Here is a 26,404-nt window from a genome sequence, read left to right as displayed (position 1 = left end):
GTTTTCATGTGATCCCTAGTCAAGAAACTTGCCATTGTGGTTGCACCTGATTAGTATAGTTCCTTTGATGACTGGAATGCACAGGCTTCAGCACCAAGACAGAGCAGTGTTCCCTGGAAGAACTACCATTAAGGGTTATGTTGAAAAGGGAATTATATATATTTATACATTACCGTTCCTCAGAGTTCAGGTGGAAATAAATTTATGTGATACTTTTTATCACTTAAATTACCATTATTTTGAACTGGGTAAAAAATATATATGGTCTGTGTATTAGTCAGGTAATAAAAAGAATGTAAGATGCTGCTTTGGATTTATTCACACACACTCGTGCGCGCGCGCACACACATACACACGTACATGCACACAGAATAGAGATTGGTCATGGTTCGGGTTCACGTGGGTTCATGTCGGTTCAGCGGGTTCCATGTTATCCAAGAAGACCTCCAAGAAGACCTCCAACACCTCCAAGAAGACCTCCAACAGTTCCAAGAAGACCTCCAAGAAGACCTCCACTACCTCCAAGAAGACCTCCACCACCTCCAAGAACTCCACTTAGCAAGCATGTGACGAAATCGAGGAGCTGAGGGGGAGAGAGAGAGAGAGAGAGAGACATAGTTACAGGGGTTATTGATCTTTTTTTCAGGATAGAGAGATAGGTTATAGGGCTTATAGATCATTTTCAGGAGAGAGAGAGAGAGAGAGAGAGAGAGAGAGGTTACAGTTGTTTTGGATTTTTTTTTTTATTAGAAGTTTTATTTGTAAATGGAACACTTTTTCATATTCGAGAGGGATAAGTTATTGGGGTTATGGATATTTTTTTCAGGTGAGAGAGAGATAGATAGAGAGAGGGGGGGGGGAGGTTACAGCCGTTATACATGTTATTTTCACGTTAGAGATGAGTTAAAGAGATTTTGGATTTTTATTCAGTCTAGAACACCCACGATGTAACTCTTAAAGTAAAATTTCCACAAGAGTGATAATGATCGTGAAAGTAAGTTTCGTATCTTAATACATATGTTTTTACTATGAAATAAAAAGTATCAGATAATCTCTCTCTCTCTCTCTCTCTCTCTCTCTCTCTCTCTCTCTCTCTCTCTCTCTCTCTCAGTTTTTCTATATCTATCTGTTATACTTACAAAGCCAAGCTTGTTAAGCAGACAAACGAGGACCGCCACGAGGCTGTCAAGGCCTAAGATTTCTACCAAGAGATCCAAGATCGCCTCAGGTGATGTGCTGACTGTGGTAGAGGAAGGGGAGAGGGTCGATTAGGTCAAGTGATTAGAGATCCTACCTGATGTTTGAAGGGACGCAGGGCACAGCAGGACAGGGCACGGTAATGAAGAGGAATGCAGGGCAGGGTAATGAAGAGGAATGCAGGGCAGGGTAATGTAGAGGAAGGCAGGGCAGGGTAATGTAGAGGAAGGCAGGGCAGGGCAAGGCAGGTGAGCAGTTTGGGGGAATGTTGGAGGAGGGTGTGACTGAGAGAGAATAAATCATTCTCACTCTTATTCTTTAGGAATCAGTGTAATATCTCTGTCATCGACATCGTTATTGTCTTATCAATATCTGAATTCTACAACCGTTAATAAGAAGAGGATGAGAGTGAAGTAATTTTAAGATAGGTTTAAGTAGACAATTAAATAAGAGAACTGGGAACAGAGTGAGAGTGACTGAGGCTGCTTTCTCCTGCTTTCTGGCACCACCAACCTGGAATGAGTAACATGTAGTGAGAATAGAATAAAGTCATAGTACCGCCACCAAAATAATATAAACCAGAGTAACACAGAATCATATAGAATAAAGCCATGGTATTTGCACCAGAGGAAAGCAAAATTGCCTAAGTCTAGGATATGAGAGTCGGAGTAAGACAGAATCACATAACATAAAGCTAGGGTATGAACCCAAAGTAAAATAGAAACACAAAGTATTTAGTTAGGGTATTAGTGCCAGTGTAAAACTGAATCACACAACATAGAGCTAAGGTATGTGAGCTAGAGTAGTCACATAACATAAAGCATGGGTATGAGAGCCAGATTAAAACAATCACATAACATAGTGCTGTGGTATGAGAGATATGGTAAAACAAAGTATGAAAATCAGCGTAAGTCAGAGTGACTACATCAAAATTAGCGTAAAACAGAAGAACAATATGAAAATCAGCGTAAAACAGAGTGACATTGTGAATATCAGCCCAGTGACAGTATGAAAATCAACTTAAAATTAGTTACAGTATGAGAATCAGCGTGAGAGAGAGTGCATTGTGAAAATTGGTGTAAAACGAGTGACAGTATGAAAATCCAAGTAAAATAGAGTGACATTACGGTTAATCTGAGCGAGAAGGTCCAAGTTCACTGTCAGATTCAACTCTGCGACGCAGTCAGTCAAAATTCCCAATATTAGGTCCAGCAGTTCTTGGGTGAGGTCTCCGCATAGTATGTCAAGTTCCTTGAGGCAGTCTAACACGTTGAGCTGGCACAGGTTTAACAGCGGCAAATTACATAGTACTCCGACTGTAGAGGGTTGGGAGAAAATGGTTATTAGAGGCGGGGAGAAAAGAGGGAGGCTGGGAAGGCATTAGAAAGAGGGAGGAGGAAAGAGGGAGACAACGGAGGAAACAGGAAGGACGGAGAAAAAGGGAGAGCAATTGGTAGACAGTTGAAGGTAGTGAATCTCTCCTTCACCTATTGCTTTGACTGTGGAGAGTTAAGGAGGGTGTTAGTAGAAGAGCAGGCTAAGGAGGAGGCAAAGGAAAAACGGAAATGACTGAGATAAACGGAAAAGAACGGGGAGGCAGAGAGAGAGGAAGAAAGGCTCTTCCTCGTATGCAGCTTTGCGTGTATGAGTGGTTTAGACTTTAGAGCTTAGGAATATAAATCTAAGTGTACAGTATTATCTGATGAAAGTTTTGGTAGATTCGACCCATCCATTACTACTAAAATATTGCAAATAAAGTAACTTGTTTATAGTAAGCTTGTGACAATAGGAGATTGACCTTGAGTTAGAACGTCTGCGAAACTGTCTTTCAGCAATCTCCATAAGTAGGTATTGAGTAAATGAATGAGTGAGATGGAGCATCTTTTGGAGTATGAATGAACCTGCATTGGGTAAAGCGAGTGTGAGTGTTTGTGGGAGCTAATTAAGACTGAGGGAGTGAAAGTATACAGTAGACACGTTCTTTCAGTTGTTTAGGTTTAGTGTTTGTGTAAATGATATGTGTAAGTGAATCAATAAGTACAATAAATACTGCTAAATGAATGTGTGTGTGTGTGTGTGTGTGTGTGTGTGTGTGTGTGTGTTATATCTGATACCATCAGATACCAGCGAGTGTACGAATGCCTGTGTGAATGAATATGCATGTTAAAAGGCGAACCATCAAATGAGAGTGACATTCAGACGGCAACCAAAACACAGCCACTTACCAAGCAAATTAAGAACAGAGCCAAGTAAGCCGCTGGACCCGTCGCAGGGCAGAAAACTCTCTGCCAGAGTTCCTCCTGCCAGAAGACCCATGAGGACGAGGCTGAGAAGGGCCATACGCATGGTGGTGGTGGTGGTGCCTGTAGGGGATAGCGAGGGAGTGAGTGTGAGAGTGGGGACCGTAGGTGAAGGGAGAGAGCGTCGAGAGTGAGTTGGAAAGTATTGAAAGCAAATAAGGAGAGGGAGAGTGAAGGATGTGTTAGGAGTGAGATGGGAAGTGTTAAGTGGAGGGAGTGCGGGCGATGAATGGGGAGTGTATGTGTGGGATTGAGGAAGGAATATAGAGGGAGGGAAATTGGGGGATGAGTGAGGAATATCTCTGAAAGTCGGGAAGGAATGTAAAGGGTGGGAGAATGGGGCGTGAGTGGGGAATTAGTATGGAAGCGGTAAGGCAGGTAAAGGGTGTGAGAGTGAGGGATGAATGGGCAGTGAATGAGGAAGTGGTAAGGCAGGTATGAGAAAGGAGCTTGAGGGATGTGTGGGGAGTAAGTGTCGGAGTGGAGATGGAAAATGAGGGAAGGGTGAGCGAGGAGTGGAGAATTAGTAGAGTTACCAGCTTATATTCCTTTTAACCGTAATTTGTCCCAGATTTACGTGTTTTTGCAGCTTATTTCACGCACCTCAGTGGTAGGATATGACAAAGCTTCGTCGTTACATCCTTTCTTTGACTATCTTCATATTCTAGTGTTAACCTGTTATTGCAAATCAGCATTCACGATGGAGAGATGACAATTTTAGGCCAAGTCAGAGAAAAATAATGCCAAGAGAACTAAGGACCAAACAACTCCCGATATATATTTTTAAATTCTTAAAAGATACTCAGCGATAAAAAAAAGTTATAGAAGAAATGAAATCTGCTTAGCTTTAGCCCATCAGGTGAATTTTTCTGTATATTACCAAGAGGGAATAAGGTAATAAAATTATGGCTATAGATCTTCAGTGAGTGATTATCAAAGTGTCATTGAGATTTTATGCCGCAAATCTACTCAGTAATAGTATTATTTTGCTGAAGGATGTGAAAGCTCTCGGTTTTCTCTATGTTAATCAGTGATTTTAGCCAGTTCTGTAGCAGAGTTTTTCGCTTAACTAAAGAAAATCAGATGGTTTTATCGCGTACTTAATAAAAAAAAGACTTAGTACTAGTGAAAGGATACCCAGTGTTAATAGAGATTTTTACAGTCTTTCACCACGAGAATTGCCCAGAGGTGAAGAAATCTTAAGAGGTGGCACGTATAAAATGGGTTGTATCAGAATTAACTTTACGAATGAGGTTACCTGATTCTTCGCTGTAGAAGAGAAGGTGAGTGGAGTGAAGTGGAGAGGTGTGGATTCCGTCTTTTATAGGGAGATGAAACCGAGGAGAATGTAAGGGGACGTGGAAGGGGGAATGTGCAGAAGTAAGGGTGAGGTAGTGGGGGGAGAATGGGGGATGATGGAGCGAAGAAGGAAGGAGAGAGGAGGAAAGAGGGGACGGAGAAGGGAGGGAGCGAGTTAATGGGGTGCGGTGAGAAAGAGAGAGGAGGAGGAAGGGAAAGGGGGAGCAGAGCATGCAAGGAACTTCAGAGGGGAAGGGAGATAATTAGGGAGAGTGAAAAGAGGCGGGATGGAGGAAAGGAGAAAAGATGGTAGTAGAGAGGAGGGGAAGGTGCGTAGTGGAAGGAGAGAGAGAGAGATGGGGGGGATACGTCTTTGCCAGATGATGTACTGTTAACAGTAAGATTTACATTGTTCCCAGACTGTTTTATGTCAATAAGAAAAAATCTTGGAGAACTGAATTTAAACACACACACACACACACACACGCAGTGGGAGTCACAGATAGCAGACGTGCGACCTCGGCGCTCCGAACCAGCACGGCCAGTGGCATTACCTAAATTAGTATCTTTATATGAGTGAAGCTCTGTACCAGGTTAGACTAAATGATTTTTCATTATTAAAAGAAAAGAACAATAAGAAGTTTAAACAAAACTTGTTCAAACAGAAAAGAGAACCAAGAGGCGAAAGAATGCGCTCAGTCAGCTGAGGTTTGTTTAGACTACAGCTGCACGGGGTATGGAAGTACATGTACTCTGTGCTTTTAGTATTGCAAAATGGACACATACTTTAGTAAAGCAAATTTGGAAAAGAAAAGGGATAAAGGTAGAAAGCAAGATAATGATTTCTACCAAGAACTGGTTGAAGTGGAGACGCACAATAGACTGGTTGAACGTGTACACAAACTAGAAATGGCTTTCAAAAATGAAATTGATGAAATAAAGAAGCAGATGCACTTGCAAAAGGAAGAAATAGAAAAACTAGGAAGAGAGGCCAACAAGAAAGACACAACCATCAGTGAACTAACAGTGGAATTGAGTACACTTAGGAAGAAAATGAGTGAAATGGCAAGTACAGTAGTCAATCATGAGAGTGTTATGGAAGAGTTCAAAAATGATACAGAGACAATTAGGCAAGTGAGCAGTCTGATAGACCAAAGCAGTGATATTGAGGAGAAGATAACTCAGGTGAATGAAACTGTGCAAAGCTACAAAAATGATGTGGAAACCACGTATGCTGAAATGGTGAAAGTAAAGAAAGACTTAGAAACAAGGGTGGAGGAAAAAGCATTAAACAGGAAGTGAAAAGAATAATCCAAAACAATCCAAAGTTAGTCAGAGATTCAGTAGATATAAACAAATCTATAGTAATCACTGGTATAGAAGAGGAAGAAGTAAAAAACAAGATCACAAGAGACAAAAAGGAGATGGCAAATGTAATGAGCTTACTGAAAGAAGTATCAGAGGAAATCTGTAGTAAAGACATAGAGGAACACGAAAGGTTAGGGAAATACGAGAAAAGCAAGACAAGACCTCTAAAGGTGACTTTCCAGAGTGTAAACACTATGGAGGAGATACTAAAAAATGCAAAGAATCTTATGGAAAAAGAGGAGTTCAAAAATGTATGGATAAAAAGATGCCTAACACAAGAGGAACTGGAATTACTGAAAGAGAAGAGGGAGGAAGCAAAAACAAAAAAATGAGGGAAGATTAGAAGAGAAGAACAAATTTTTTTACAAAGAAATAGGATTGCAAGTACGAAAGTGGTACATAAACAGGATGGAATAAGAAGGAGGAAGGTAGTAAAACCATGTCATGACAAGTATATAAACAAGATGATAAAGTTGATGTACTCAAATGTGGATGGAATGGTATCTAAATTACTAGAGATGAATGATTATGTCAGCGAAAATGAACCATAAATAATATGCCTTACTGAAACAAAATTAACACCAAGGAAATACAATATATGGAGAAGAGACAGAAATTTAAAAAAAGGAGGAGGAATTATAATATTAACTAAGAAAAATCTAAAAGTCAATGAAATAAAACTAGATATACCATCACAAGTAAAACTGATTGCAGTAGAGATCAACACATCTGAAGGGAAAGTAATTGTAGCCAATTTGTACATGCCACCCAGATCAAACACATGGGAAAGAGACGAATATGAGGACCTGGCAGAGAGTACAATTCAGAGTTTAAGATCATTACTATGTAAAATGGAAGAGAAATCGGAAAGAATTATACTAACTGGAGATTTTAATACAAATATAAATTGGAGTACTCTACTGTAGATATAATTAGCCAAGAAAGCTGTTGGGACCAAAAGCTCCTGGATCTCGTGCAAGAGTTTTTTTTTTTTTCCTAACGCAACATGTTAGGGAAACCACCAGAAAAAGAGGACTCGATGTACCTTCAGTGCTAAATCTAATATTTACTAGGCAAGAAAATGATATTGACCGTTTAATATATCACCCTCCACTCGGCAAAAGCGATCATGCAGTACTAAATTACAACTTCAGGATAGCATATGACATAGTTAACAGCAATGAAAGTTACAAAAAGAGCCTAAACTATAAAAAGGGAAATTATCAAGACCTAAAGAAGTATTTCTTAGAAGTTGATTGGGAAAATGAGCTTAGAGGACAAGATTTATATGCTGTATATAAAAAATTCTGTGAATTTTATGAAATAGGAGTCCAGAAGTACATCCCATAGCACAAAGAAGCAGATAAGAAAATACAGAAATGGTTCAATACAGAATGTAAAATATCAAAAGAAAGAAGAGATTTGTTGTGAAATAGATACAGAAGACACAATAGTGAAAGGGCGTATAATAATTACAAACAGGCAAGAAACGATTATACAAGAATAAGGAGGGAAGCCCAAAAACAGTTTGAGGAGGATATAATAAATAAAAGTAGTGATCAACCAAAGCTGTTTTACAGCTACATCAGAAGCAAAACCAATGTAAAAGATATAATACAATCCATTACGGACAAGGGAATCACTTATACACAAGAGAAAGATATTTGTGAAGCACTAAATAAGAATTTCCAATTAGTTTTTACAAAAGAAAAAAATTTTGAAAGGGACTATGTGGAACATGCATGTCCACACATACTACCAGATATACAAATAGCAGAAAAAGTAATACAGGAGGAGTTAAGTAAATTAGACAGAGGAAAAGCAAGTGGTCCTGATGGAATTTCATGTTGGGTACTACGAGAATGTGCAAAGGATTAAGTAAACCATTATTTTTAATTTTCAAGAAATACTTGAGTCAAGGTAAACTACCTGATATTTGGAAGAAAGCAAATATTGTCCCCTAATTCAAGAAAGGAAATAGACAAAATCCACTCGACTACCGACCAGTATCACTGACCAGTGTCGTAAGCAAGGTATTAGAAAAGCTTATAAGAAAAGCTTGGGTAAATCATCTAGAAGAACACAGTATGATAACAGAAAGACAGTTTGGTTTCAGAAAAGGAAAATCATGTGTTACTAATCTGTTGAGCTACCATGACAGAGTAACAAACACAATACAGGAAAGAGAAGGATGGGTGGACAGTATCTATTTAGATTTCAAGAAAGCTTTTGACACAGTACCACACCAAAGACTTTTATGGAAACTGTACCATCAATTAGGAATTCGAGGCAAACTGTTTTGTTGGAGGCAAGATTTTCTCATAAAAAGAGAAATGAGAACAGTACTAAGAGGAAACTACTCATCATGGAAAGAAGTGACTGGTGGAGTACCACAGGGTTCAGTGCTGACACCAATCATGTTTTTAGTGTATATAAATGATATAAACAGTAACATTGGAAATGAGAGCTATCTGAATATGTTTGCAGATGATGCAAAAATACAAAGGAGAATTACTAACACAGACTCTTGTAAAGAGCTACAAGAAGAATTAAATAAACTTCATGAATGGAGTAATACATGGCAAATGGAATTCAATGTGGACAAGTGTCATGTAATCAAGTTTGGTAAAAGTGGAAAAAGACCTGTTTGGGATTATAAGTTAGAAAATAAAACCCTACACAGATCCAGAAAGAGAGAAGGACCTAGGTGTGATTATCATTAACAAACTATCTCCGGCTGACCACATCAGCGAGAAGGTACGGAACATGTATACACTGCTTGCAAATATGAGAATAGCATTCACATACATAAATGAAGACATGCTAAGAAGGATAATAACATCATTCATTAGACCAACCCTGGAATATGCATCAGTAGTCTGGAGTCCTCATCTCAAAAAACACATAGACAAGATAGAAAAAGTTCAAAGGGCCGCTACAAGATGGATACCAGGCTTAAGGGACCTAAGCTGCGAAGAAAGACTAAATAAACTGAATCTACCAACACTACAGGAGAGAAGGAAAAGAGGTGACATGATAATGCTATATAAGTGCATATCAGGGAAGGAGAAAATAGACATAAATGATTACTTAACATATAGAGAAGCATCAGCAAGAGGACACTGCAAAGAGCTGCATAAGAAGAGAGGTGATAAAGACGTAAGGAAATTCAGTTTCCCAAACAGAGCAATTGATCAATGGAATGCACTACCAAATGAAATAGTGTGTGCCAAAACAATTCACAAATTTAAGGATATGTTCGATAAATATGGTTTAAGACACGGGACAGTACGAGCTTGATTCATTCCTGTAAAGATACAATTAGGTAAGAACACACTCGTGGTTAGGGAAAGAATACGGTAGAATATAATAGTCTATGGATGATTTTTTTTTTTTCTCTGTTTTCATTTAAGTGTCCTCAGGACCAATTTACATACCTTAGGGGAGACATGGATTAGGTCTTGCATTCATTAACTTCTTTACTGCCAGATTTCTCAGCAGAAGTAGAAAAATAAAGACTTATCAGGAAAATGTAATAAAATACTTCGTCTGATCTAATCCAACCATCAGTTCTTTCACCATAATACTGTATTTTCATCATTTATTGTTCCCCTGTAAGTGTGATAGGAGTGTGAGTTTTCAGTATGTAATAAGGTAGGATGTAAACTTAATCAAAATACTATAATTAAACGGATGACAGGTTTTAGTACACAGGTGACAGGTGGTTTCAGTACACACGTCATTTGTGGTTTCGCTTTGATTGTTGCTAATCGTGTTTTTTTTTTTTTAACTATTTCTGAAAGAATTTTTTACGTCATAATTATGTGGCATAAAGTTTTTTCTTCATTCCGTACTGATTAAATTACTGGCCATGTATAACTATGAAGAGGTACTGGAGAATATGTTCATAGGTTCATTGTTACCAACGCCTAGTTAGGTTAAGTTTTTACCCCGCGTTGGTTTGTTTATTTGTCTTTATGTATGTTTGTCTTTTTGTTTATAGGATTACTCTAAAATGCATGAATAAATTTTAATGAAATTTTGTTTAAGGGTGGGTCATGCACCGTGGAAGAATTGATTAAATTTTTGGCCCCCCTTTGGATGCGGAGTATCCCGCACAGTATTTCCAAAAGTTGTCAATGAATTTCAGTGAAATTTTGTGGAATGTTGGGACATCGACCAGGAAAGAATTGGTTAAATTTTTGAACGAATCCGGATCCGGATCCCTTTTAGTTGCAATGGCATTGTCGGAGGTATGCGCTCTGTCAGTGCCTTCCAGTTTCAGAATGTTAAGAGGGAAGGTTTTAAGGATGGTGTTCTGATACTTGCTGAACAGGAGATAGTTGGTGAAGGAACAGAACCCTGAGGAGCACCACACCTGAGTGCTTTAGAAGATTTGTGACACTGCTAGTGTTGTCCTCGTTATTATAATTACCTCCGCCAACGTGGTTATGTTTTTACAGATGTTGGCTTGTTTGTCTGTTTGTTTGTCGGTCTGTTAGCTTCTTAACACAAAAAGTTATGAACGGATTTTGTGTTGATGGTTGAGCTATGGGTCATGGAAGAAATGATAAAATTTTTGGGCTGATCCGGATCCGGAGTATCCCGCACAATATCTGAAAAAATTATCTGTGAATTTAAATGTAATTTTGTGGGAAGGTGGGCCATGGAGCAAGAATGAATTGATTAAATTTGTGGGCGCAGCCGGATCCGGGTCAGCATCCTGTATCCTGGGATACGGATCCGGATCCCTTGTAATGGCAGTGGCATTGGCGGAGGTATGTGCTCTCTCAGTACTTTCTTCTTGTTATGGCGTTGGTGATGATGATTACTTGCATTATTATTCATTATTATTGGGTATCTGCCCTTTGCTCTTTTCCTTTCTTCGTCTTCTGTTTTTCTTTCCTTCATTCTTTCCTCTTCCTTCTGCCTACAGGTGACTTTACACTCCCTCTTCTGTCTTTCTTACCTTCATTCTTTCCGCTTCCTTCTGCCGTCGGGTGACTTTACGCTCCCTCTTTTGTCTTTCTTACCTTCATTCTTTCCTCTTCCTTCTGCCTATGGGTGACTCTAAACCGAGAGACAAGGCAAATGGTTTCCTGTACACCAGGAAACCATATACTCCGCTGGGTGGTATCCATATAACTAATTTATGGAGTCGGGTGGTTTAGTGGGCAATTATGGCTCTCCAGTCGGATTGAGCCTGTGCAGGTTTATACCCAAGGAGTGGTTGGGGCTTATTATTTACGTTATGCCACTCAGGATGAGTCAGGCTGGTCACTCATTTCAAGTGTCAGGAGCAACTTGCCGAGCTCCCTGTTTATACTGTACGCTTCTCACATGACAACATAGGATTCGAGGTTAGATGGTTGGATTAATATAATAATAATAATAATAATAATATTGATGATAATATAATAATAAAAATAATAATAATATTGATGATTATAATTATAATTATAATAATTATAATGATAATGATAATAATAATAATAATAATAATAATTGGTAGAAGTAGTAGTTTAAGTAGTAGTAGTAGTATTTATGATGATGATGATCATGATCATGATGAATATTATTGTTGTTGTTATTATTATTATTTTTATTATTATTATTAATTATTGTTACCTCGGAAAAGGAGGTTATGTTTTTCCCTTCAATGGTTTTTCTGATAACAGGATTACTCAAAAAGTTATTAACTGATTTTGATGTAATTTTGTGTAAGGGTGGCCCATCAGCCCAGGTAGAAAATATAAAAATTTTTTCCGAATCCGGATCCGGATCCGGAGTATCCCACACAATTATCTCCAGAAGTTGTCTATAAATTTCACTGAAATTTTACGGAATGGTGCCCCTTGGAAAAAGAAAGAATTGTTTGAACTTGGCGGTGGATCTGGATCCGGGTCCTATATCCACGGTTCCGGGTCTGGGATTACTGAAAAAGTTATGAACCGGTTTTGATGAAATTTTGTGGATGAGTGGGTCATGGATCGAGGAAGAAATGAGTAAATTTTGGTCCGGATCCGAATCCGGATCCGGGATATCCCGCACAATATCCAAATTTTATTTTATGAATTTCACAGAGATTTTGTAGAATGTTTCGCCATGGACCAAGAAAGACTTGTTTAAATTTAGGGTTGGACCCGGATCTGGATCGTATATCCACGGATCCAGATTTGGGATTGCTTAAAAGTTATGAACATATTTTGATGAAATTTTCAACAAAGGTGGGCCATGGGCCATGGAAGAATTATGAAGTTTTAGGGGCGGAACCGGATCCGGTGTATCCCGCACAATGTCTCCAAAAGTTGTCTGTGAATTTCAATGAAGGTCTGTGGAAAGGTGGGCCATGGGTGAAGAAAGAATTGATTAAATTTTTGGGTGGATCCAGATCCTCTATCCACGGATCTAGATCCCTTTCAATGGCTGTGGTGTTGGCAGATTTATGCTCTGTCTAAAGTCTTTCTAATCAATTTTATTGCTTCTTATAGCCAGGGTCGACCGATCAATTGCAATTCCACCAACTTTTACCTTTCATTTCCTCCTCCTTCCACGCACCGGAATTCTCTCTTATCACTTATTTTTTCATATAAACCTCACTCCTTGTCAGATATGCTCGTCTTAGTAATAATTCACGACACATTAGCACATCTGACACCGCCAATTGCTCCTGTAATTGGCTAAATGGTAAGATAAAGCTTCTGAATTTAGGAACGTATTTCTTAAGGTAATGAAGTTAATAAGCATCTGTTGGCGTGGCGTGAATCATTTGCCTGCGGTATGTGTTTGGGAGGAAGAACACATGTTTAACTACACGGAACAGAAGCCTACAAGCTGGTGTTAGGTGCTGCCACACTTGTTGGAAACATGTGATCGACAAGACGAAGCGACCCACCGGGTAAGAGCCGCTGCAGTATCTGAGTCTTAACTTTGGACGGACCCTTGTGCCTCGTTTCCTCTTGTCGATTACATGTTTGGAGCAAGTGTGGCCCCGCACACACACACACACACACACACACACACACACACACACACACACACACACACACACACACACACACACACACACACACAAGCCTGAGTCAGTCCACTGCATGGCAAAGACCTCTGTCATCTTTTTCCATCCCGTCCTACAATATTAGCTATTAGCCTGGTCCATGGAATATCAGCAAATTTCCACATTTCATATCTCTATTTTTCTCTTTGTCTGGCTCTTCCTCTCACACGTGTCGGGCTTGCATTTCCGTTGTCCTGGTTGTCCGTCTGTTGTCTGCTATACCAGGGACTTGGCCTGTCCATATTATCTACCTTTTTCCCTTATCCACGAATCTTTCTTTTCATGTCTAAAAGTTATCTTAGTTTCCTGGTTATTAACTATAATATGGTCAACTGTCGTGTAGCTACCAAACAGTCCAATTTGTTCACGTGGCCGGTCTGCATCTGTAGCAGAACAAATTTATACAGTATATTCTCGTAATGTTTACTTCAAACATCTCGCGAGAAGTCTTTGTCTTTTGTTTTGATCCAGTCACCTGGATCCTTAATAAGATCCTTGGGGCGATCATCTTCACCTGCTTTATCCATATTCATTCTTCCTGAGACTCTGTTTATTTCAGGTTTATTGCTGGGAATTATTATGTCCATCATTTCCATATCCCGGACTGGCTTCTCAGTCATAATGTTACTCCTGTGAAGTTTGAAAGAAAAATATTGTATTCAGATCACTTTAGATATATATATATTTTTCCTCCAGTAGCATATTTCAGAGGTAACATTTGGTTTCCTCCCATGCCAAGCATCCACCTCTTTCCTTTCGACTTTCACAATTCCTTGAATTTCAACCCTCCTCATGTTGTACTTCCGGACATCATTTTTTTTTTTTTTTTTACAATTGCCGTTTGGTTAGCTCTTGATATGTTTTATAACGTTCTTACTTTTCTTTAGAGATTCCATTGTACTATCAGAAAGTTTGCTGTTGCTGTTTAGAAGTTTCCTTTCTCCTACTTGTACATGTGTTCGGTACCTGTTTTTATAAACTGCTCATTTATTTGTTCTTTGTCTTGATCTACTTCATCTATCAGCTGCGAATATTTACTCTGAGCTAACAAACTAATTCTCTCTCACAGCTGCAAGATCTGACTGTACTCAGTGGATTAAGCTTTCGCCTCTTGTGAGATCCGGTACCACGTAACCCTTCTTTCTTGTTTACATGTTACTTATGCCCCATTCACTACAGTTATATTCTTCTCCATAATGTCATGTGTTGTGTCTGTGTAGGTAAACTTTGTGTCATTCTTTGTTTCACCATATGGTCCATTCCACATTGACTTTCTACACCTCTTTTATTGAAGGAAGGCATTAATCACCTTAAATTTCACCATCAGAGCCTCTTAAGAATTCTGACAACCCATGACCTACAGCAGCCCAACCTTCCTTTTTCGTACTTGTCATAAGTTTTATGTCTCCCATCACAGACGTATGCCAGATCATATTAATTTCAGGATTTCCTTTACAACTTAATTATATTTCTTTCCTCTCTTCGAACTTATAAGCATGTGTTGAAATACATACATGGGCGATAGTTTTCCTTCTTTTTTTAAAATTCTTTTATAAGGTTATAAGGTGTGTGAGCGAATACTTTATAAGGTCTCCTCTTGTTTCATACTGAATTTTTTTTATTATAACCATTTATTATTGACCAAAAATCATAAGGCATGTTGCCTCTTTTCATGTTGGCTTTTGTATCGCAGGACATAAATATCATGCAGTTCTACAAATGCCTCACCAGGTGTTGTGACCTCACTAAGACCTGTGATATCTTTGTTTCCATCACTCGCATCCCTGATAAGGAGAACCAGCTTGGCTTCACAAGCAAGAATGAGGACGTTTCAAGTCCCATGATTTAGTTTCCAAAGCCGACTAGACTGAGAGACAGAATTTTTTTTTCGCACCCCTTGCTCCAGAGTAGGTTTAATCCCGTTATGGCCAGTTTCTCCATTGCTGTTAGGAACTGTGGCCTATGATTTGATAGAACTAGTTGTATTTGTTTAGGTGTGAGCTGGTTGCTGACGGGGCCAAGTCAGCCACTTACTGCGAGGTAAGATTTTTCTCGTTATGCCTAACAAGGAACCTGTCTAGTATGGCTGCACCAGACTAGTATAGCTCCGCTGGTGACTGAGATGCACAAGCTTCCTCGCCACGACAAGCTTGTGTTCCTTTAAAGAAGTACCTCTAATGATTACATAAAATATCTGAATAGGTTAAATTAAAAAAAAAAAAAAATTGACTACAATAGATTTTTTTGTCTGGCTTTAGATTTCTTAAAAAAAAAAAGTTAGTTATTACTATTATTTAAAAGTATTTATAAAACTACAAGGTGTTTGTAATAATGAGGTCACAAAAACTGCACAAGATGCGTACATGATTTTATTCATGAAAATACATAGAGTTATAAACTGAAACTACATACTAGTCCAGAAATACGGAATAGTACTAGTGATGTGTGTGGTGTGGTGTGGGAGCGTGAAAGGTGTGAGGATGTGGATGGAGAAAGAGGAGAGGGATGGTGAAAATTAGAGGGGGATGAGACAATAAATGTGAGAAGGAAGAGGGCCTGTGGGATGAAGGTGGAGAGGGGAGAGGGGGGAGATGAGGGAAGAAGGAAAATGGACGACGAGAAAGAATGGAAGTACAAGAGGAATAAGATAAAGAAAGATGAGGAATAATGGATAGAACGCGTAGATGGGTGAGGAAGGAGGTAAGGGGACAGGAGAAGGGAGAGTTTGAACTGAGGGGTGACAGATAGATGGAAGACGGGAAGAAGGTGATTGAAAGGTAGAGAGGAGATAAGAAGAGGAGAGTAAGGAGAGAGAAGAAGGGTGTGATGTGACGCATTGTGGTTGTGTGTTGTGTAAACCCATTCAGTATGATGATGTGCTTATTATTTCTTTCTTGCACCACCTGACTGGTAAATAGCCTTCAAAAGTAGTGGTTGTATGTGATATAAAAATGGATGTGTGGAGTCCTGTACACTGCTATATTAGGTATGGTGTGATATGGTGATTTTGATATGTTGTGGTGATATAGTGTTCCTGGCCACACACACACACACACACACACACACACACACACACACACACACACACACACACACACACATACTAATAATAATAATAATAATAAAAATAATAATAATAATAATAAGAATATTATTTATATTATTGTTCAGTTCACTTCACAAAGACCTTTAACATTTTAACTACCTTTGCCCAGTGACAGAAAAATAAATTTCATCAAATACAGATGCGTAAATAAAGTTTGTAAAAAAATCAGAAAATAAGAGTGGTTGTTGATATTAAAACCACTAATTGCGACCAGAAAATTAAATATAAAAGAGGACTGTCTGAGAGTGTATTAGTGCTCACTTTAACATACGGGTGTGATGCTGTGGTATAGAATATGTACAAGAAGCCATGAGTAGTGGAAATGTTACTACTGAATATGGCATCAGGATATTTGGGTGGACGGTCTGGTTACGTAGAGAATAGACATTATTTGGCTGATGAAACGGGTATTTATGAGTGAAATTTGGAGTTAGATGGAGAACTGCAAATCCAAGAAGATGACTGTATGCAATAAATCCATAAATGTAAAACCTGCATAGAATCGTTGATAGAACAAAAGAAATCACCTCTTTAGTTCAGTAACCATTTTTGTGATGTGTTATTGCGATGACCAGACGACTTAATTCAACTCAGTTGATATTTATTAGTGAAGGAATTTATGATAGATATATATTAGAAGCACTTCGTGGTAGTTTTATATATAAAACAATAAACACTTTTGAGATTTTATAGTCAGGGTAAAAACATGATTTTATTCCACACACACACACACACACACACACACACACACACACACACACACACACACACACACACACACACACACACACACACGGTTAGGAAAAGTACATGAGACAACATGATATTCTCAGTTTTTTTTCCTTTGTTTTCATAGGGGTATCTCCAAACGAATATATATATATTAGGAGATATATGAATTAGATCTTGCTTTGATTAACCTCTTTACTGCCAGATGCCCCAGCTAAAGTAGAGAAACAAAGACTGTTAGGAGGAAAATGTGTAATAAAATTCCTCGTTTCAGCATTTGCGTCAATCATTTCCTTTACCATAATATTTTCTCCATTTATTGTACACCTGTACGTGTGATAGGAGTGAAAATTCTTAGTATGTAGAAAGGTAATAGATACTGTTAATGAAAATAGTCTGATTACACAGGTGACAGCTGGTTTCATTACACATTTGATAGGTTGTTTAACTTTGAGTTTTGCTTATCGTGTTTTTACCGGAATATTTGCGAAGAAATTGTTTAATTCTTATGTGTCATAAAGTTTTTTCTGTATGCCGTTCGTTTTAATTTACTGGCCATTTATAACTATGAGGAGTTACTGTTAAATTTGTTCATAGGTTCATTGTTTTAAAATGTAAAGAGGGAAGGATGTAAAGATGATTTTGTTATACTTGATGAATAGGAGAGAGACTCCGTGAAGGAACAAAACCCTGAGGAACACCACACTTGAGTGCTTTAGAAGATTTTTGACCCGACCACAGTTCTCCTCGTTATTATTATTATTATTATTATTATTATTATTATTATTATTGTTATTATTATTTTTTCCTTATTACTTATAGTCAGAGTCTTCGAATCAATAGCAACTCCACCAACTTGTGACCTCATTCCTTCCTACTCCTCCTCCTCCTCCCACACACATGAATTCGCTCTTATCTCTTAGTTTTTCATCTAAACCTCACTTTTTCTCAGATATACTCTTCTTACTAATAATTCCCGACACATTAGCACATATGACACTGCCAATTCCTCCTGTAATTGGCTAAATAGTAAGTTTAGGCTGGTGAATTTAGGAACATATATCTTAAGGTAATGAAGTTAATAAGCATCTGTTGGCGTGTCGTGAATCATTTGCCTACGGTATGCGTGTGAAAGGAAGAACTCATGTTTAAGTACACGGAGGAGAAGCCTGCAAGCTGGTGTTAGGTGCGGCCACACTTGTTGGAAACATGTGATCGACAAGACGAAGCGACCCACCGGGTTAGAGCCGGAGCAGTATCTGAATCATAACGTTGGACGGACCATTGAGCCTCGTTTCCTCTTGTCCATCACCTGTTTGTAGCAAGTGTGGCCGCCCACTTAGACACGCTTAGATACACATTAGACACCATTAAAGCATTCACACACACACACACACACACACACACACACACACACACACACACACACACACACACACACACACACAATATACTGTACATTCATAACAGCAGCCTGAGTCATTCCACTTCAGGGCGAAGACTTCTCATGATTTTCCATCCCGTCTTACAGTATTAGCTGTTAGTCTGGTCCATCGAATACCAACAAATATCCACATATATCTATTTTGCTCCTTGTCTGACTCTTCCTCTCACTCATCTGGGGCCTGCCTCTCCGTTGCCCTGGTTGTCCGTCTGTTGTCTGCTCTACCTGGGACATGACCTGTTTATATTTCCTCCTCTTTTCCCCGCTATCCAGGAAACTCTCTTTTCATGTTTGAAGCATTTCTTCGTTACTTTGTTAAAAACTTTAATATGGTCAACTGTGTCGTAGCCACGAAACAGTCCAGTTAGTTCACTTCGGTGGTCTCCATCTATAGCAGAACAAAATCATATTTTTTTCTTGATTTTCGTTTTAAATATGCTGTAAAAAGTCTTCATCTGCAAAGCCACTTGTATCTTTAATAAGATCATTGGTGCAATCGTCTTCCTCTTCTTCTCTATCCATATTCGTTCCTAAGATTTTTTATTTTTATAATTGTATTGCTGGGATTTTCTCTGTACACTATTTCCATATCCTAAAGTGGCTCTTCAGTCACAGTGTTACTCCTGTACAGTTTAAAATAAAAATATTCTATTTAGATCACATTTATTTATTTTTTCCTTCAGAAACATCTTTCAGGGAAGAAATTGGGTTTCTTCCTATCCCAGGCTTCCATCCGGTTTATTTCGAAATACACAATTCCTTGAAGTTTATTCAGTCCTGCTCATATAATACTTGCGGACATCTTCGTTTTTCTTTTCTTATTAATTTTTTGTCCACTTTCTTTTCCATGCTTCGTTATTAGCCAATGTTTTAACAGTGGAATTCCAGTCACTTTTGTTTACAATTGCATTCAGTTTATGAAAATTAGCCTTCTTGTACTCGATCACTTACTCGCAACTTCTGTAACATTGTCTTTATTGAATTTCAGTGTAACATTGCTATACAGTGGTCAGTTGCTAAATTCTACTGAAGAGAGAGAGAGAGAGAGAGAGAGAGAGAGAGAGAGCGTATACAGTTTACCGCCTCATAATTCGTAGGACTTTAAATCATCTGACACCATTAGTTTTTCAATAATTGACAGAATTGTAAGTTTTGGCTGCCTAATTAGCATACGTATTTATTAAGGTTACTAGGGCAATAACTTCTGCTGGCGTTTATCGTTTGCATACGGCATGCCTCTTGAAGGAAGAACATTTGTATAAGTATACAGGAGCAGATCCTTCCAGACTGGTGTTAAAGCACACTTGTATACTCATCACACACACACACACACACACACACACACACACACACACACACACACACACACACACACACACACACAGGTAGATAGATAGATAGATAGATAGGTATATTCAGTATATGTACTGTATACGTATATATATTCGGTATCCTGTCCCGTTAAAATCTTCCACAGGAATATCCCTTAATATTTAACAATACACAGCTCAGTCCTTCACTGTCTCATAATATCCTTGGGTTTTCTTTCTCTACGATACTTGAAAAGATCATACTACCAACCGTGCAAAATATCCTTCGAAGAGATTACGTGCACTAAGCCGACTCCGTGTTATCGTTACACTACACAGCTGTCGACTTCGTTTGTGTGTGGAGTACATCTAGCATTTTTGTGACTGAAGTCGTTCCCCACATACAGTTCTTGTAAACAGAGTGGAATCAAAGGCTTATCGTCTATTAACATCCCCTCTCTCACTGACTTCCTTCAACTTGTCCCTCTTCTCTGCAGTGTTGTATCTTTATCTCTGCACCATCGCTGTTTTATTGATTTTCTGAAACATCTACTTGCAACCCCCGTCCATTTTGGCATGCGCTGAAAACATTTCTGGCAGCACAGTCTCACCCATTCTCTGTCCACCTGTCTAATGCAAGAGTTAACCGATACTGTCAATCATTCATGTACGCACCAGGTCAGCTCCGGACCTGCCTTCTTCAGCCTGTATTTTCCTTTGTGACCCCAGTCACTTCTCAGAATAAATGGACCTTCAATTTTGCATTGCTGTTTTTTTTTTTTTTTTTTCATGTAAAGAAGAACTTTTGGGTTTTTAGTCTTTGGTTGTGTTTTCGATGTATGAAAAATTACGTTTTTCGATTGCTTGTATCTCCTACTTTCGTCTGATGCATTTTAAAGAAGGGTTCTTTTTTTCTCGTTCCACGGGACATCTATCAGTATTTTTCCATGTCTCTCCGAACACTCCTACGTTTGCTGTACTACGACTTCGTTCGCCTCAGTGTGGTAAACCCGCGCAGCCGACACTGATGATATTAGATGTAGCCTGGTAGTGTCGTCTTTGTCAGTTGCTGCTGACTCACCACACTGACTTTCAATGTCTAGCAGAGAAAAACAGGAGAGACGACCGGACTCTTGATGCCGACTGCTTATCCCAAGGTTTCGTTTCCAAAGGCGCCTAGATTGTAAACATTCCAATATTCTTGACACCTCTTACTCTGAATCAGCGCTGACTACGCCAAAATCATTTGCTCCATCGCTGCTGAAGATTAAGGACCATGGTTTGACGGAACTCGTCTTCGTGGTTTAGAAAGAGGCTGGTGCCGGTGAGGGACCTCCTCACGTGGTGGCATCGATATGGCCGGGCAACTTCGCTAACCGGTTATACGAACGTCTCTCAACTCCTTCCCTGTCCTATGAAAAGAACCTGGTAGACTGCAAGATGGTAAACTACTAGAAAAAGATTTGAGTTGGTGCCTCGTATGTCCAGTTCAGGCACGTAGTGTCAGGGGAACAGTTTTCATGTGATCCCTAGTAAAGAGTGGTGCCGGTGAGGGACCCCTTCACGTGGTGGCATCGATATGGCCGGGCAACTTCGCTAACCGGTTATACGAACGTCTCTCAACTCCTTCCTTGTCCTATGAAAAGAACCCGGTAGACTGCAAGATGGTAAACTACTAGAAAAAGATTTGAGTTGGTGCCTCGTATGTACAGTTCAGGCACGTAGTGTCAGGGGAACAGTTTTCATGTGATCCCTAGTAAAGAAACTTGCCATTGTGGTTGCACCTGATTAGTATAGTTCCTTTGATGACTGGAATGCACAGGCTTCAGCACCAAGACAGAGCAGTGTTCCCTTGAAGAACTACCTTTAAGGGTTATGTTGAAAAGGGAATTAAATATATTTATACATTACCGTTCCTCAGAGTTCAGGTGGAAATAAATTTATGTGATACTTTTTATCTCTTAAATTACCATTATTCAGAAGTGGGTAAAAAATATATATGGTATGTGTATTAGTCAGGTAATAAAAAGAATGTAAGATGCTGCTTTGGATTTATTCACATACACACTCGTGCGCGCGCGCACACACATACACACGCACATGCACACAGAATGGGGATTGGCCTTGGTTCGGGTTCACGTGGGTTCAGGTCGGTTCAGCGGGTTCCATGTTATCCAAGTCCTCCAAGAATACCTCCAACACCTCCAAGAACTCCATTGAGCAAGCATGTGACGAAATCGAGAAGCTGAGGGGGAGAGAGAGAGAGAGAGAGACATACTTATAGGGGTTATTGATCTTTTTTTCAGGATAGAGAGATAAGTTATAGGGCTTATAGATCATTTTCAGGAGAGAGAGAGAGAGAGAGAGAGAGAGAGAGAGAGAGAGAGAGAGAGAGAGAGAGGTTCCAGTTGTTTTGGAATTTTTTTTACATTAGAGAGAAGTTTTATTTCTATATGGATCATTTTTTCATGTTCGAGAGGGAGAAGTTATATGGGTTATGGATATTTTTTTCAGGTGAGAGAGAGAGAGAGAGAGAGAGAGAGATACAGACAGACAGACAGATAGGTTACAGCCGTTATACATGTTATTTTCACGTTAGAGATGAGTTATGGAGATTATGTTTTTTTTTTTTTTCTTCAGTCTAGAACAACCACGATGTAACTCTTAAAGCAAAATTTCCACAAGAGTAATAATGATCGTGAAAGTAAGTTTCTTATCTTAATACATATGTTTTTACTATGAAATAAAAAGTATCAGATAATCTCTCTCTCTCTCTCTCTCTCTCTCTCTCTCTCTCTCTCTCTCTCTCTCTCTCTCTCTCTCTCTCTCTCTCTCTCTCTCTCTCAGTTTTTCTATATCTATCTGTTATACTCACAAAGCCAAGCTTCGTCAGCAGACACACGAGGACCGCCACGAGGCTGTCAAGGCCTAAGATTTCTACCAAGAGATCCAAGATCGCCTCAGGTGATGTGTCGACTGTGGTAGAGGAAGGGGAGAGGGTCGATTAGGTCAAGTGATTAGAGAACCTACCTGATGTTTGAAGGGACGCAGGGCAGAGCAGGACAGGGCACGGTAATGAAGAGGAATGCAGGGCAGGGTAATGAAGAGAAATGCAGGGCAGGGTAATGAAGAGAAATGCAGGGCAGGGTAATGTAGAGGAAGGCAGGGCAGGGAAATGTAGAGGAAGGCAGGGCAGGGCAAGGCAGGTGAGCAGTTTGGGGGAATGTTGGAGGAGGGTGTGACTGAGAGAGAATAAATCATTCGCACTCTTATTCTTTAGGAATCAGTGTAATATCTTTGTCATCGACATCGTTATTGTCTTATCAATATCTGAATTCTACAACCGTTAATAAGAAGAGGATGAGAGTGAAGTAATTTTAAGATAGGTTTAGGTAGACAATTAAATAAGAGAACTGGGAACAGAGTGAGAGTGACTGAGGCTGCTTTCTCCTGCTTTCCGGCACCGCCAACCTGGAATGAGTAACATGTAGTGAGAATAGAATAAAGTCATAGTACTGCCACCAAAATAATATAAACCAGAGTAACACAGAATCATATAGAATAAAGCTATGGTATTTGCCCCAGAGTAAAACAAAATTGCCTAGTCTAGGATATGAGAGTCGGAGTAAAACAGAATCACACAACATAAAGCTAGGGTATGAACCCAAAGTGAAATAGAAACACAAAGCATTAAGTTAGGGTATTAGTGCCTGTGTAAAACTGAATCACACAACATAGAGCTAAGGTATGTGAGCTAGAGTAGTCACATAACATAAATCATGGGTATGAAAGCCAGATTAAAACAATCACATAACATAGTGCTGTGGTATGAGAGATATGCTAAAACATAGTATGAAAATCAGCATAAGTCAGAGTGACTACATCAAAATGAGCGTAAAACAGAAGAACAATATGAAAATCAGCGTAAAACATAGTGACAATGTGAAAATCAGCTTAAACCAGTGACAGTATGAAAATCAACTTTAAATGAGTTACAGTGTGAGAATCAGCGTCAGACAGAGTGCATAGTGAAAATTGGTGTAAAAGGAGTGAGTATGAAAATCAGCGTAAAATAGAGTGACATTACTGTTAATCTGAGCGAGAAGGTCCAAGTTCACTGTCAGATTCAACTCTCCGATGCAGTCAGTCAAAATTCCCAGTATTAGGTCCAGCAGTTCTTGGGTGAGGTCTCCGCATAGTATGTCAAGTTCTTTGAGGCAGTCTAACACGTTGAGCTGGCACACAAGTGGCAGGTTACATAGTACTCCGACTGTAGAGAGTTGGGAGAATATGGATATTAGAGGTGGGGAGAAAAGAGGGAGGCAGGGAAGGCATTAGAAAGAGGGAGGAGGAAAGAGGGAGACAACGGAGGAAACAGAAAGGACGGAGAAAAAGGGAGAGGAATTGGTAGACAGTTGAAGGTAGTGAATCTCTCCATCACCTATTGCTTTGACTGTGGAGAGTTAAGGAGGGTGTTAGTAGAAGAGCAGGCTACGGAGGAGGCAAAGGAAGAACGGAAATGACTGAGATAAACGGAAAAGAACGGGGAGGCAGAGAGAGAGGAAGAAAGGTTCTTCCTCGTATGCAGCTCTGCGTGTATGAGTGGTTTAGATTTTAGAGCATAGGAATATAAATCTAAGTGTACAGTATTATCTGATGAAAGTTTTGGTAGATTCGACCCATCCATTACTACTAAAATATTGCAAATAAAGTAACTTGTTTATAGTAAGCTTGTGACAGTAGGAGATTGACCCTGAGTTAGAACGTCTGCGAAACTGTCTTTCAGCAATCTCCATAAGTGGGTATTGAGGAAATGAATGAGTGAGATGGAGCATCTTTTGGAGTATGAGTGAACCTGCATGGGGTGAAGCGAGTGTGAGTGTTTGTGGGAGCTAATTAAGACTGAGGGAGTGAGAGTATATAGTAGACACGTTCTTTCAATTGATTAGGTTTAGTGCTTGTGTAAATGATATGTGTAAGTGAATCAATAAGTACAATAAATACTGCTAAATGAATGTGTGTGTGTGTGTGTGTGTGTGTGTGTGTGTGTGTGTGTGTGTGTTATATCTGATACCATCAGATACCAGCGAGTGTACGAATGCCTGTGTGAATGAATATGCATGTTAAAAGGCGAACCATCGAATGAGAGAGACATTCAGACGGCAACCAAAACACAGCCACTTACCAAGCAAATTAAGAACAGAGCCAAGTAAGCCGCTGGACCCGTCGCAGGGCAGAAAACTCCCTGCCAGAGTTCCTCCTGCCAGAAGACCCATGAAGACGAGGCTGAGAAGGGCCACACGCATGGTGGTGGTGGTGGTGGTGCCTGTAGGGGATAGCGAAAGAGTGAGTGTGAGAGTGGGGACCGTAGGTGAAGGGAGGGAGCGTCGATAGTGATTTGGAAAGTAATGAAAGCAAATAAGGAGAGGGAGAGTGAAGGATGTGTTAGGAGTGAGATGGGAAGTGGTAAGTGGAGGGACAGCGGGCGATGAATGGGGAGTGTATGTGTGGGATTGAGGAAGGAATATAGAAGAAGGGAAATTGGGGGATTAGTGAGGAATGTCTCTGAAAGTCGGGAAGGAATGTAAAGGGTGGGAGAATGGGGCGTGAGTGGGGAATGACTATGGAAGCGGTAAGGCAGGTAAAGGGTGTGAGAGTGAGGGATGAATGGGCAGTGAATGAGGAAGTGGTAAGGCAGGTATGAGAAGGGAGCTTGAGGGATGTGTGGGGAGTAAGTGTCGGAGTGGAGATGGAAAATGAGGGAAGGGTGAGCGAGGAGTGGAGAATTAGTAGAGTTACCAGCTTATATTCCTTTTAACCGTAATTTGTCCCAGATTTACGTGTTTTTGCAGCTTATTTCACGCACCTCAGTGGTAGGATATGATAAAGCTTCGTCGTTACATCCTTTCTTTGACTGTCTTCATATTCTAGTGTTAACCTGTTATTGCAAATCAGCATTCACGATGGAGAGATGACAATTTTAGGCCAAGTCAGAGAAAAATAATGCCAAGAGAACTAAGGATCAAACAACTCCCGATATATATTTTTAAATTCTTAAAAGATACTCAGCGATAAAAAAAAGTTATAGAAGAAATGAAATCTGCTTAGCTTTAGCCCATCAGGTGAATTTTTCTGTATATTACCAAGAGGGAATAAGGTAATAAAATTATGGCTATAGATCTTCAGTGAGTGATTATCAAAGTGTCATTGAGATTTTATGCCGCAAATCTACTCAGTAATAGTATTATTTTGCTGAAGGATGTGAAAGCTGTCAGTTTTCTCTATGTTAATCAGTGATTTTAGCCAGTTCTGTTGCAGAGTTTTTCGCTTAACTAAAGAAAATCAGATGGTTTTATCGCGTACTTAATAAAAAAAGACTTAGTACTAGTGAAAGGATACCCAGTGTTAATAGAGATTTTTACAGTCTTTCACCACGAGAATTGCCCAGAGGTGAAGAAATCTTAAGAGGTGGCACGTATAAAATGGGTTGTATCAGAATTAACTTTACGAATGAGGTTACCTGATTCTTCGCTGTAGAAGAGAAGGTGAGTGGAGTGAAGTGGAGAGGTGTGGATTCCGTCTTTTATAGGGAGA

At 39.4% G+C, this 26,404-nt stretch overlaps 2 protein-coding genes across 2 annotated transcripts in view; one reads left to right on the top strand and one right to left on the bottom strand.

Moving 5' to 3' along the window:
- CARPA (Carbonic anhydrase-related protein A) overlaps nt 1-26,404 on the top strand; it is a 556,097-nt gene that overhangs the window by 351,005 nt on the left and 178,688 nt on the right. The gene's annotated exons all lie outside the window — the stretch shown is intronic.
- On the bottom strand, nt 300-26,404 carry LOC145398323 (uncharacterized). Its single transcript, XM_080271211.1, has 6 exons — nt 26,331-26,404; nt 24,996-25,136; nt 23,898-24,080; nt 22,686-22,786; nt 22,004-22,055; nt 300-519 (listed from the first exon to the last, which is right to left on the bottom strand). Exons 2-6 carry the CDS (start codon nt 25,114-25,116, stop codon nt 431-433), a joined length of 546 nt encoding a protein of 181 aa, XP_080127337.1. The 5' UTR covers nt 25,117-25,136; nt 26,331-26,404; the 3' UTR covers nt 300-430.

The sequence above is a fragment of the Coenobita brevimanus genome, chromosome 45 (genome assembly GCF_032717465.1).
Source record: "Coenobita brevimanus isolate Jiangsu-jjx chromosome 45, ASM3271746v2, whole genome shotgun sequence".
Lineage (NCBI taxonomy): Eukaryota > Metazoa > Arthropoda > Malacostraca > Decapoda > Coenobitidae > Coenobita > Coenobita brevimanus.
Note: the sequence above shows the minus strand (reverse complement) of the source record. Positions and strands in the feature narration are given on the sequence as shown.

Coding starts and splice junctions, on each gene's coding strand:
- LOC145398323 (XM_080271211.1), bottom strand. CDS start 25,116: ATGCGTGTGGCCCTTCTCAGCCTCGTCTTCATGGGTCTTCTGGCAGGA. Junction 22,787..23,897: donor CCTTCTCGCTCAGATTAACA/GTAATGTCACTC, acceptor CCTCTACCACAG/TCGACACATCACCTGAGGCG. Junction 520..22,003: donor AGTTCTTGGAGGTGTTGGAG/GTATTCTTGGAG, acceptor GTCTTCTTGGAG/GTAGTGGAGGTCTTCTTGGA.